At 44.0% G+C, this 13,730-nt stretch overlaps 2 protein-coding genes across 2 annotated transcripts in view; one reads left to right on the plus strand and one right to left on the minus strand.

Moving 5' to 3' along the window:
* LOC308623932 (uncharacterized protein) overlaps nucleotides 1-13,730 on the minus strand; it is a 438,061-nt gene that overhangs the window by 371,752 nt on the left and 52,579 nt on the right. The gene's annotated exons all lie outside the window — the stretch shown is intronic.
* The window catches only part of ENTPD3 (ectonucleoside triphosphate diphosphohydrolase 3), a 31,914-nt gene continuing 25,600 nt past the window's right edge, over nucleotides 7,417-13,730 (plus strand). Inside the window, exons 1-3 of the mRNA XM_081246799.1 lie at nucleotides 7,417-7,471; nucleotides 8,266-8,317; nucleotides 11,919-12,046. Of these exons, the coding sequence (XP_081102925.1) occupies nucleotides 8,278-8,317; nucleotides 11,919-12,046 (168 nt within the window). The 5' untranslated portion in view covers nucleotides 7,417-7,471; nucleotides 8,266-8,277. The remainder of the gene's footprint in view (nucleotides 7,472-8,265; nucleotides 8,318-11,918; nucleotides 12,047-13,730) is intronic.

Here is a 13,730-nt window from a genome sequence, read left to right on the forward strand (position 1 = left end):
CTACAAAACTGTATTTTCCCCTTTCCATCTCTGATTGATATTTCTTTTACACCTAAAACATAGGGAATCTTTGTCAAATTCTCTTTTTGTTCTTTTCTTCTCTTTACTCTCTTACCTTGTATGACAGATATAATGTTAACATCTTACAGCATGATCCAAGTATTTTCATAAGTTTTTGGAAACTCATTTTGCCTCCAAAGTTTACTCTCTGCTTGACCTTTAACAAGTTAGTTAATCATGTTGCACTTCAGTTTCTTCATATGTAATTGGGAATAATAATAAAACTTATAAATTTGTTGGGAGCATTAAACAAGAAAGGTCAATGTGAAGAGTTTAGCTTACTTCCTGACACTTTGTAAACAGTCAATAAATATTAGCTATTGTTTGTATAATGGAATTATTTTTTTTACCATAATCACCATTTTACTTGGTCATGGAAGGGAATCTTAATGCATAATTTTACCATCTTCTAGTATTCAGTGTTATTATTAAGAGGTCTGATACCAATCTGATTTCTATTCCTTTGTAAGTGAACTGTTTGTTCTCTTTCTCCTTCTCTCTCTCTCCATCTCTCTCTCTGTCATCAATGTTTTGAAAATAACATGTCTTCTTTGCCTTTTTTTTCATCCATTGTACTCGGCACTCAATTTAGCACTTTCAATCTGGACATTATTTTTTTCCAATTCTGGGGTGTTTTTCTTGTATTACTTCTTTGATAATCTCTCTCCCTCCATTTTCTCTGCTGTATTTCTGGAACTTGTTATTGGATGCTGTACTTCCAGAATTGATCCTCTTTTTCTTATAATTTCTCTTTCCTTATCTTTTTATAATACATCCTAACATATTTCTTCATATTTATTTTCCAAACAGTCAACTGGACTCTTCCCTTCATCTGTCATGTTTTAAATGCCCAACAGAAGTTTTCATGTACTCTAAATAGTTCCCCTTCCATCGTGTTTCCTTCTTGCTTAATGGATACAGTATCTTCAAGTCTCTCTGAGAAGTTAAGTGATTCTGGGGTTTGTTTTTTATCTTTTCTTCTGCTACTTGCATTGTCTTATTTGTTCTATGAGTTCCTTTTTTCTGATCAGTTTTTGTTATTGCTGTTGTTTTTGTTTTCTCTCTCTCTATCATGAATGTTGGTGGCTTTGCCCTGTCTTGGCTATTGGTTCATATTTAAGATTCAACATTTAGCCTGGTGAGATCTTCAGTCACCACCAGGCACCAAATTAATCATATAAGCCATACTCCTAGAATCCAGACTGTTTCTAGGAGAACCTCAAAACACCCATCTATAACCTCCTGTGATGAAGCCCTAAAAGGCTCTGGTCATAAGAAATGGAATGAATCAGCCTGAACCTTTTAGATGGCTCCTTCAGACAAAGTTCTTTCTACAAAACATCCCCAAACACTCCTTTATGACCTCCAAGTCAAGCCCATGTCATACCTTAGAGGAGAAATATGATCACTATTAGCCATCTTTTCTTGAATTTGTCCACATCCTAGGGCAGTTTTCCTTCCTAAGTAGACATCACAATTTACTCCAATTTTTCATTTAAAAAATTATTGTTCTCCAAACTCAAAAATAGTAAAGCAAGTGAAGACATGCTTTCTGCAAAGAAAAAGCAATGAAACCAAATCAGAAGAATTGCAGAAGCATGGATCAGGTGCAGGGAAGGAAGGTGAGAGCTGAAATTCTCAGGAAGGTGACATTAGTAGACAGGGTCTTGACCTGACACTCAGATACCCCAGCTGGATGGGCCCTAAAAGGAAAATGTGCAAGGCATCGTTCTGATGGGAAACAGGCACCAGCAACAGTATGTCGGTAATTTTGCAGGAGAAATAAGTAAACCAAGAAAAAACTTTAAATATTAACAGTCAAAAAAAAGAGAACTATTAAATTCTTGAAAAAATCTGAAATTTTTTCAGAACAATATTCCCATTTTTTATAAGAAACAATTAAAATGCAGTTGTCATTGGAGGGAGGCTTACTTTCCATCATATATCCTTTTGCGAGACTTCTGTATGAGCAACAAGGGTGTCTATTTATTTAAACTGGCTGACGGAGACCCCACCACTGAGCAGGAGCTGAGGGTCTTGGTGCTGTGGGGCTGAACAAGCCGGTATGTCCAGGTAGCAGAAGGTAGAAATAGCTCAGCTGGGAAGCATCAGGGGCAGGATGAGCAGGAGAGGCCAGCCCCACAGGGCACAGACCCAGTGCGTGTCACAGCATAGAACCTCCTCCTTGGGGCTCCCTGGGCCAGGATGAACCATATCTGGGTGCAGTGACCACTCCCTTGGCTGCAGTTGGCTCATGCTGTAGGAGCAACCCTTGATTTCATTGCAGAGTGGCAGGTGGGGGAAGCAGAAATTGAAGGGGTAGCAGGAAGCCCCACTGGACACTGGTTACGTTGTACAGCACACTTCTAGGTAAAGTAGGTGCAGCAGTTTTCACACGAGGACTGACAGTCATCTTTGCAGACAGGCAGGTCCAGATCTGCTCTCTGTGCCCACTGTGGTCCAGCTGCTGGACCCAGGGCCCCAGGTTGAGGAAGCATTCATAGAGGCAGGTGTCCTGGATGAAGGGGCATTTGCCATCTCTCCACAGTGGTTCCAGTGAGTCTGTTGAGGCAGGACATGTCTTTGTGGGCTTCCTGGAGCAGCCAGCATTTGCCTTCCAGGAACTGCGCTGTTTGTGCAGCTTCTCCTTGGAGCCTGGACTTCCCTTCTGGTGCTTTGGCGTCCATAGGAAACCAAGCAGGACCCTGCAGGGCCTTCCTAGGGACATACCCCCCCACCGTGTCCCCCACCTCTTATTGAGGAGTTGAGTCTGTATCCACTGAAAAATGGATGGCACAGAAGTGTCTATTAAGGATGGGGTTGACACAGTGAGATTTGTGTTTTGAAAAGAGGAGGCTGGTAGCAATGGGAAAATGGATCAGAAAGGGAGAAATCAAGACCATTGTCCAAATCCAGGGGAGAGAGAATGGTAACTTAGACCAGTGGTTCTCAAACTTGGAAATCTCACCCCTCAGAAGATACTTGGCAATGTCTGCAGACATTTTTGGTTGGTCCACTGTGTGTGGAGGGATGTTACTGGCATTTTGTGAGTGACCATCAGGGATGCTCCTTAATCACGATACACGGGATTACCCCCAGAGCAAAGGATTATCTGGCCTGAAATACAACTAGTGCCTAGACCGAGAAACCCTTGCTCAGACTGTGGTGGTGGTGGAGATGGAGTACATATTGGAGAGATAATTAAGAGGTTAAAATCAGCAGTAATTAGTGACTGATTATGAGGAAGGAGGGAAAGATTACCAAAGATAACCCTCAGGTTTCTGGCTTGCCCACCTGGATGAGTGGGGGTGCCATCCACTGAAATTAAAAATGCTGGAGGAGGTGATGGTCTGGTGGGGGAGGATAAGGAGCTCAGCTTGAAGCCTAGTAAACTTAGATTTCTAAACCTAGAAACTTAGATGCTTCTAAGACATCTGAAGAAGTCAAACAGGCAAGTCTCTAAGTCTACAGCTCAAGGGGGCAAGCCTGAGCAGGAGACATGCATTGGAGAGGTTTCTGTGAATAGAACAGAAGCCGTGGGCATGGATGAGATTACCTAGGAAGAGGGTACAGAGTGAGGAGTAAAGAGGGCCGGGGACTACATCTTGAGAAACTCCTGGCAGAGGAGCACAAACCAGCAAAAAGCATCTAGAGAGGTGGGGAGAAAACCAGGGCATGTCACATCCCATAAGCTTCGAAAGAGCCTGTTTCCCCCACACCTTCTCCAGTATGGAGCATCATAGATCCTTTGGGTGGTTGTTGTTATATTCACTAGTTTGTTGTACTTTTCAGATTCCACATATAAGTGATATCATACAGTATGTCTTTTTCTGTCTGACTTATTTCACTTAGCATAATGCCCTCCAAGTTCATCCATGTTGTTGCAAATGGCAAAATTATTTTATATATATATAGACATACACACACACACAAACACACACACACACACACGTATCACAGTTGCTTTATCCATTCATCTGTTGGTGGACACTTAGGTTGCTTCCATATCTTGGCTATTACAAATAGTGCTGCTATGAACATTGGGGTGCATGTATCTTTTCCAATTAGTGTTTTTATTTTTTTCAGGTATATACCCAGGGGTAGAATCGCTGGGTCATATGGTAGTTCCATTTTTAGTTTTTTAAGGAACCTCCACACTGTTTTCCACAGTGGCTGCACCAATTTACATTCCCACCAACAGTGTAGCAGGGTTCCCCTTTCTCCACATCCTCGCCAACATTTGTTATTTGTGTTCTTTTTGATGATAGCCATTCACAGATATTTTTAAGCTTTGCTAAACTGATCAGTTAAAAAAACCTAATTTATTTATTTATTTATTTATTTATTTATTTTGGTTGCACTGGGTCTTAGCTTTAGCACGTGGGATTTTTAGTTGCAGTGTGTGGACGTCTTAGCTGCGGCATGCATGTGGGATCTAGTTCCCTGACCAAGGATCAAACCCAGGCGGACTCTCAACCACTGCACTACCAGGGAAGCCCCAAAACTTTAATATCTTTAAATAAGATTTTTTGGGGGACTTCCCTGGTAGTCCAGTGGGTAAGACTCTGCGCTCCTGATGCAGGGGTCGCGTGTTCATGCCCCAGTCCAGGAAGATCCCACATGCCGCGGAGCGGCTGGGCCCGTGAGCCTGTGCGTCCGGAGCCTGTGCTCCGCAACAGGAGAGGCCGCAACAGTGAGAGGCCTCTGTACTGGGAAAAAAAAAAAAAAAAGATATTAAAGTTTTAATTGGCAACTTTTGGGTAAGTAATGAGATTAAATGTCTTTGCCATGTTTATTGGCCATTTATTCTTTTTAAATTGGCCAGTGCTTGTCATTTGTCCACTTTCTACTTTAGATATTCATATATTTCCATAGATTTGTATGACTTCATTATATATCATGATTTTTTACTCTTTGCTATCACATTCTTAAATATTTCCCCACAGTTGATTCCTTTTTTTAGGGGTGGTGTCTTTTTCAAGGCAGTTGTTTTACATTTTTATGGATGCAAGTTTACTTTATCTCTCTGCTTTAATCTCATGCTAGAAGAGGCTGTTCCTTCCCAAGGATCATAAAAATATCCTCCTCTATTTTCTTAGTATATTAAATCCTTTTTTCTATTCAAAATTTTAATCTACATAAAATCTATTTTTATGTCTGATGAGTGACTGGGATTTGTTCCAAAATAGGAAAAGTAGAGGTTTCAAAACTAATTATTGGATAATATGTTCTTTCAATTTCCTCTTGATGCTATACTAGATCCCATACCCATTAACTAGTCTGATACTGAACTATCTCTTATGTTCTTTAGCTCTCTTGGTATATTCCTGTGCCCAAACCAGGCTGTTTTAATTACTGTAGCTTTATAGTACGGTTTGATGCCTGGTAAGGCAAATCTGTATTATTTTAAAATCAGGAAAAACCATAAACGTTTGCATATGTATGTATATGTATGTATCTATGTTTGTTCCTGCATGTGGAGGGTTGATGGGGAAGTGTGTGTGTGTGTGTGTGTGTGTGTGTGTGTGTGTGTTCTTATACATGGAAGGTTGAGGGAGAAGTGCCTTTGAATGACTAGGACTAGTTGGGGAGCCACAAAGAAGTGTGAGACAGTGCCTGGAACAGAGAGTTTCAGAGAAGTTTGGAAAAATAAAAGTAGATTTGGGGTCTCAAAGGAGGTGGGTGCTCACAATTCCAGGGCCTGTAGATTGAGGAGAGCATTCAAAGTATGAACTGTACCAACTGAATTTCAAGGCCCTTTAGGCCCAGGAAACTCTTCTCAGCTCCTGGGAAACCACTGGGGATGTTAAGGTCAGCCATTCATCCCTTAGAGCCAGTGTTACTGACCCCAGGCCTAGGTGCAGCGTCAGCAGCTGTTTGTGTGTTTATGGTCCCCTGGGTGCAGAGTGTCCCTCATCTTTCAATCCTATGCCTTGTGTTTCACTGACCCACAGCTTTCAATGAAAAGAAGTCTTGCAATTTAGTAAGTATATACTGAATGCCCCACTGCAGACTCTGTACAAATTTCCTGCAAGGGTCCATGTCCATCAGATTCAGGGTGAGTGACTGGTGCTCTTGCATGCATGCCTGTGTGTGTGAGTATGTGCACGCACATACACACACTCAGACCTCTCTGGTCTCAGAGGTCTCAAAACAGGGGCATTGTTCTCTGAAGGCCTTCTTGCCTCATGAAGGGTTTGGCCCTACCTGCACAGGACAGAAAACTAGTGGTGCACAGGGCCTGGCTCCCAAGGACACACTTGGGGCCTCAGCAATTCCTTCCAGACATTCAGGAACCACAAAGAGGGATGATCCAACAGAAGCCTGCTTATGGGACTTCCCTGGTGGTCCAGCAGTTAAGACTCCGTGCTCCCAATGCAAGGGGCCCGGGTTTGATCCCTGGTCAGGGAACTAGATCCCACATGCCACAACTAAGATCCTGCATGCCGCGACTAAAGATCCTGCATGCTGCAACTAAAAAGATCTCGCAGGTCACAAAGAAGATCCTGCATGCCCCAACTAAGACCCAGCACAGCAAAATAAATAAATAAATGTTTTTTAAAAAAAGCCTGCTTATGCCTCTTGCTGGGATCATTCCAAGAGTCCTTGGGGGTCACTCAGAGGGGCCAGAGAGGCTACCTGCTGCTGCATTAAAAACAGACTCCTGGGGCATTTGAATGGCTGCATTTTTGTCATCTTTCCTATTTGGCCTCTTCCAGGCAGTACTTGCCCTGACTTTTGGCCTAATGACACACATATAAAATACAGTGGGGGAGAGCACTGCTCAGTAACCAGTGAGAATGTCCCTGGGCATAGCCAAGGTGGTTCTGCTAAACTATTTGAGAGGGAACATCTCTGTATTACTTTGCTCTCCTGGTCCAAGTGACCCAGGGACCAGTCTGCTTACTTGCCTCACCCCCAACATTACAGGTGTTTACTGGTCTCGACTTTACAGAAAGGTGGAGCACAGGGCCCACCTGTGCATACCCACGGAGTACCCAGTCTCTGCCCTGCCCTTCCCCCACTTCCCCTCCACTTAGGCTTGGGGTAACAGTGGCGGAAACTAAAAGACAGATCAAAAGGCTCTTGGCCTCGACATCGAAGAGGGCGACAGGCAGAAGACATCGCCCCCGTCCCACCTTCCCCAGGTAGGCTCGGGCGGGATCGCGAGTGGAGAGCCAAGGCCTCGCAGCGCCTCCCGCCCCTCCCCACCCCCACTTCGGGTGGTGATGAACTAGAAGAGGTAAGGTGAAGAGGTGCTTGGCCTGGACCGGCGCAGGGGGCGGGCCCCGGACGCGGCAGCCCCGCCCCCGTCCCGCCTCGCCCCGCCTCCTCAGGAGCCTCCTGCGCTCTGGCCGCCAGCTGGCACTGCGGCAGCGCCAGTCGCCTTCCTCGGGTCGTCTGAGCACAGGTGAGGACAGAGGTCCCCGTGTCCGAGCCGCCGCGGAAGGAACGGGAAGCTTCGTGGGGCTGAGATCTGGGAGGGAAGGAAACGGAATCGGATTCCGCAGGGGGCCGGAGGGAGGGACCGAAGGACGCGAGCCCCACATCCTCGGGCGGTGGGGAGGTGGTCCCCGCCGTGCCGGGAGAGGTGGACAAGTCTTTACCAAGCACTTCCTCGGGTCCGGAGATGCGCTGGGCGTTTGGATGCCTTGGCTGTGTGGAGACGCAGCCCAGCGTGGGGCCTCCCATACCCTGGGGCGCTGGATGCCGGGGGCCCCGACATCCTCTTGCAATGGTCGCCAGCCAGCAGCCACAGATAACCGTCCTGGGTCTTGAAAGGGCGACCTCGGGCTCGCGGGCCGCGAACACACACACAAGCCTCCCTTGCTGGTGTGCTTTGAAGAACAGCCCTTCCTCAGGTTGTGAATGTTCATAATAGGTGGAGAATTTGTTCTGCCCCGGGAGGTGTGTACAGGTGGGAAAATCTGCAGGAGAAGCTTGACTTCTTAGAAATCTTTTTGAGTTTAAAATTCAGCAAACCCGTTCTTCTTCCTTTCCTCGCATGGGGGGTGGGGGGAGTTGACCTTAGAATGTAAGCCCAGCTTTGGGTCTGTCTTGGAAGTTCTAGGTTCATCTGTCCCCCAGAAGGTTTTCCTTCGGTAGAAGTGAAGTGGCTTTGTGTTTTAACACGGTGCAAGTTTTTGGAACTTCGTAAGTCAGGGGCCACAGAAGCTCTGTCATTCTGTGTTCTCTCACCTGCAGCTGGAAGGAGAGATGTTCACGGTACTGACCCGCCAACCTTGTGAGCAAGCAGGTTAGTATCGCTCAGCAGGCAGCAAATGTGATTTTGTCACATCACCCAAGAATCCCAGCTTCAGCCCACAGCTCTTCATCCATGTCCCCAGCAAATGACGGTTTAACCTCTTTGGTGTGAGACTCAGTCTCTCACCGGGCTTTCACCACCGGCATTCCACAGATAAAAGTAATTCTTTTCGTCAAAGCAACACAAAACAAGGACTAATATGCTTGTTTCGCTTAAATGGTTTTTCCGGTTTGCATAATCCATTAATTTGGCCCTTGTCGTTTCCCTTACCCAGCTGTGTGTAAGGTCTGCTTTAGAATATTGTTGATTTTGTGATGAATTGTAAAGCGCTTGGAGTTTGCCTCTCTTTCCATCCAAGTGTTGTTTCTGGCAAGGCGCCTACAGCATGCCCCCCGCCCCCACCCCCGCCATGGGTCAGCGTTGTTACCGCTGATACTGCAGGCACATGTGTAGAATGCTCACACACACACTCACACACACACTTCCAAGCTTGCCCTGCCTGCCTGCCTGACTCTGGAGCACATTTTGGAGTTGCTCATGTGGAAGCCCAGAAGGGTCTGGCCTCTCCACTTTCGGGAGGAACCTGGTAATTACAGTGTTTGTCCAGCCCTAAGGACAGCACAGCTCTAGGCTGCGTCCCCTAAATGAACGAGACCTGGTCTAGTCCATTTTGCTTTGTGATAGGCTTTTCTGCTGGGGCAAGGGTTTGCTTAAGGTAATCATAGCTTTTTACCTGAAAACTGCTGAAGCACAGAGGACTTAGGAGGCCAGCCTCCTGGCTGTGGTCAGGAGACTGCTTATATATCACCCCCACTCCCCCCCCATGGACAGATGTTCTTTAGTGGTGCCCCTAAATTGGGTATTCAAAACACTTTGAAATTTTAACACAATATACTGTAAGGTCACACATACAGACTAACTTGTTACATTCCTTCCAAAGGACAAGTTTAACATGGCAGATTAAACCTCTACCTTGTCTTGTTAGGGAAAAAAAAAATCCCTTAAACTGTAACTGACACTGGCATATGCATTGTTTAAAAGTTGATGCAAAAATTTGCCTCTGTGGATAAACCGGTTTCTGTCTGGGTCATATCCTTTGATCTGGAATCACAGAAAGGTGATCCAGGACCCCTTCAGGGGTTCTTAAGGTTAACTCCACAGTGGCTGGCCTCCCTCCAGGTGCTATGACAAATGATTCTGCAATGAGTAACTTGGTGTACAAGTCACTTAACACACTCCGGGCTAGTTCTGTGGAATAAATTCCCAAAAGTGGGATTTTGAGGCAGATGGTATACACATTTGCAATTTTGATAAATACTGACAAGTCCCCCTCCAGTTCACTCCCAGTGACAAGGGAGGAGAATTAAGGTGTTACATGACCACCTTTGACATCAGGAAGTGTCTGTGGCAGCATCTATACTGCAGGGGAATCAGATGAGGTGGTAAGAGTTGGCTGTTCTGAGCTATTGAGACCCACTGCATGACTGGCCTCCCCAAGTAGGAAGCATTGTGATGAGATTGGATATTGAGGCTGAATCTAACTCTATATGGTAGTATATACATGCTCTTTTTTTTTTTCTTCCAAGAAAATGTCTCCTAGAAATAATGAAGGAGTAGTAAAGCATAGGTTATGATGATCTAAAAGTATATGTTCTGGAATAGGACAGGATCTACCCCATTGCTATTCAGTTGAACTTTCTGTGATGGTAGAAATGTTCTGTAGCTACACCACCCAATATGGTAGCCACTTCAGGTTACTGAACACTTGGAATGTGGCTAGTGAAACTGAGGGACTGAGTTTTTAAATTTTATTTCATTTTAATTAATTTACATTTAAATACACAATTAGTGAGAGAAATATTTGGATTCTCTGAATTCAGTGATCTTCCTGTTATGCTAGTGTTTATCATATTTCAGCCATTTGAGTGTCACCACTTATGTTTATGCTATAATAGTTCTACCAAGACTATTATTTAGTCAATATTTTAATTAAATGTCTTTTTATCTTTTTAAAAAATTAGGTATAATTTATATACAGTGAAATGGATAGATCTTGTGTCCCTAAATTAGGTATTCTTGCCTTCTGAAAGGATTATGTTTTTAGAACAGGGACAATTTATAAGAATCTTTTTTTTAAAAAAGGGAAATTGTACCTAAGGAGCTGATTTGCTTTGATTTTCAGTTTTTTTCCAAAGAACTTTGGAAAATTTGATAAATTTTGAAAAACGCACGCACCCATATACCCCACAATCCTATTAAGATGTAAGAGCATTTCCATTACCCCAGAAAGTGCCCACGTGTTCCTTCCCAGTGGACCCTTGACCCAAACCCCCATGCAATCACTGTTCTGATTTCTGTCACCTGCCTGTTTTAGAACATAACATAACTTAACATAAATGGAATCATTTCAGAAAGTTTATTTTCTTTTATTTTTTTTAGTAAGTATATTTGCTACTTTATGAAATTTTCACTAGCCCACTGATTTGTTAAGACCCAAGTAAATATTTGCTCATAATCATCTAGTTAAGAAATATTAGTTTAAATTTAATAAGTAGAAATAGTCCATTATGATACATTATATATTACTATATAATGCATATAATTATATAATTACCTTTATTCAGAAGCTATATATTTAGTTGAAGACTATTCATATGCTACATTTTTTCTTTTGCTTTTAAATGGATATAGTTTACATAGATAGATATAGTTATGATTAAAATACAAATACCAGAGATTATATGACCACTTTGTGAGGGAACACGTGGATTGGGGTCTAGTTACTCTTTGTTTGTGAAGATGTAGGGGAGACCCTATGCCTTTACTATAGACACAGGAAAAATGACTGAGGTTGAATTCTTACTGGGAACCCACATATCTTAGGAATTCAAACGTGTTACTATTTGCTTGATGATAAGTCATCATGTACTGAACTTTATAATAATTGATTACATCTGAAATACAATATGAATTTCTTTGTATTTATCTGAGATTATTTTCTTTTTTTTTTTTTTTTTTTTTTTTTTTTTTTTGCGGTACGTGGGCCTCCCACCGCTGCGGCCCCTCCCATTGCGGAGCACAGGCTCCGGACGCGCAGGCTCAGCGGCCATGGCTCACGGGCCCAGCTGCTCCGCGGCATGTGGGATCCTCCCGGACCGGGGCACGAACCCGTGTCCCCTGCATCGGCAGGCGGACTCTCAACCACTGCGCCACCAGGGAAGCCCTGAGATTATTTTCAAATGAAATGTTATATCACCTGCTTTAATAGAAAACCCATAGTTTTCAAATCTACATTGAAACAAATGTTATTGTAAATCATCTCAGGGATGACCAGTAATACGCATAACACACTTTGGGAAATACCAGAGAACTAAACCATGCATACCCTCCCCGCAAACACTGGTTAGTCCACTCTTCGGAGGAAAGATAAATGGGTATTGAGCCCAGTTGCTGCTCTAAAAGTATTGGTCTCACTAAAGCCAGAGGAAGTGACATGCATGCAGTTAAGCACCCAGTCCACAGATTCTACAAAGAAGGCCAGGACCTTGTTCCCAATTCCCCCTCATGTGTCTTCTGGGTCTCCCCATTTTAGGCCTCAAGGCCCTCTCCCGAATTTCAGCCATCATCGCCTTGGTGGTCTTGCTTTTGAGCATTGTGGTGCTTGTAGCTGTCACACTCATCCAGATTCACCAGAAAGAGATTCTCCTTCCAGGACTGAAGGTAGGTGTGAAGGGGTTGGCGTTGAAGGGAAGAAATGGGCTCTGACATCAATGATTCTAAACTCATGAGTTAGAAGAGAAGAAAATTCTTGCCCCTTACCTCTAGCTGGAGCCAGGGAAAGGTAGGGTAAGAACCCAGGGAGAAAGACTGGACATGCTGGGTTTGTGATGTTTGAGGTGAAAGACTGACAGTGGTGACACCTTCTCCTAGGACTGTGAGGTCTTGCTTTGACTCCTGAGTGTTAGAACCAAAGCTAGACTCTGTAGCCAAGAATTATAGATGGCTACCAAAGATTTACCAGCTTGTCAGTTCCTCCAAATGACACAAACTTGCTCATGAGTGAAGACCAGGAGACCCAGGCTCTTCTTCTGGCCTAGCCTGGGTAAACAAAATCAAGGACCTGAAAGGACTTCTTGAGTTGTGTTGTGCTACCTCTGTTGAGTCTAGAAATATGCCATGATCCCTCTGACTCTTCCCCCCTCCCCAAAATTACTCAGGACCTTATGCTAAGTTCCAGAAGCCTCTCTCAGCTCTTGATAAGTCCATCCCCAAATGGATGGTCTCTGGTAGGCTGAGAATTGTATGTATCCCTTCTGCCTTGGCTATTAAGGGTGAGAGGAGGTGATCCCATGAGAGACTGTCAAATGAAAGGTGAAGAGAGTCAGTGAGTCCTTCAACCTTTTTGGGTAGAAGTCAGCAAACTTTCTCTGTAAAGGGCCAAACAGTACACATTTTAGGCTTTCAGAGCCGTTTATACTCTCTGTTGCATATCTTCTTTTTGTTTTTGTCTTCTTATGACTCTTTAAAAATATGAAAACCTCTCTTAGTTGGACAAGGGCCATAGGAGCCATGTTATTTGAATCTCATTTAGTATCTATCCTTGACCTTAGAGTCCTTTCTACATCTTCCTGCTGTTAGGGAGTGTTCAATGGCTATATCTGAAATAGAGGTTTTTAAAAGGTAAAAAAGAAACTAATATTGCCTTGGCTGCGTGGGTGAGTTTGCTCTACCATCCTGAGTTCACTTTTCTAAAGGATTAAAGTAAAATCTTTTTATTTATTTATTTTAATTAATTAATTTATTTTTTTTGCCTTCACCGTGCAGCTTGTGGGATCTTAATTCTCCGACCAGGGATCCAACCTGGGGCCCAGGCAGTGAGAGCGCCAAGTCCTAACCACTGGAACACCAGGAAATTTCCTAAAACAATTTTTTTAAATTTATTTATTGTTTTTGGCTGCGTTGGGTCTTCATTGCTGCTTGCAGGCTTTCTCTAGTTGTGGCGAGCAGGGCTACTCTTCATTGCAGTGCCGGGCTTCTCATTGCGGTGGCTTCCCCTGTTGTGGAGCACAGGCTCTAGGCACGCGGGCTTCAGCAGTTGCAACTCTCAGGCTTAGTAGTTGTGGCTCGCAGGCTCTAGAGCACAGTCTCAGTAGCTGTGGCACATGGGCTTAGTTGCTCCGCGGCATGTGGAATCTTCCTGGACCAGGGATCGAACCCATGTCCCCTGCATTGGCAGGTGGATTCTTAACCACTGTGCCACCAGGGAAGTCCCTAAAATATTTTTTAGATAATGGAATTTGGTTCTTTTATGAGGTATTTTACTTAAGAATCTCAGCCCCCCATGAATAGCATGAATAAAAAAGAAAAATAAAAAGCCTTATGCAGCTGTCTAATGGTGAGAGGA

This window comes from Mesoplodon bidens (assembly GCF_964165515.1).
Source record: "Mesoplodon bidens genome assembly, chromosome: 10".
NCBI classification, from domain to species: Eukaryota; Metazoa; Chordata; class Mammalia; order Artiodactyla; family Ziphiidae; genus Mesoplodon; species Mesoplodon bidens.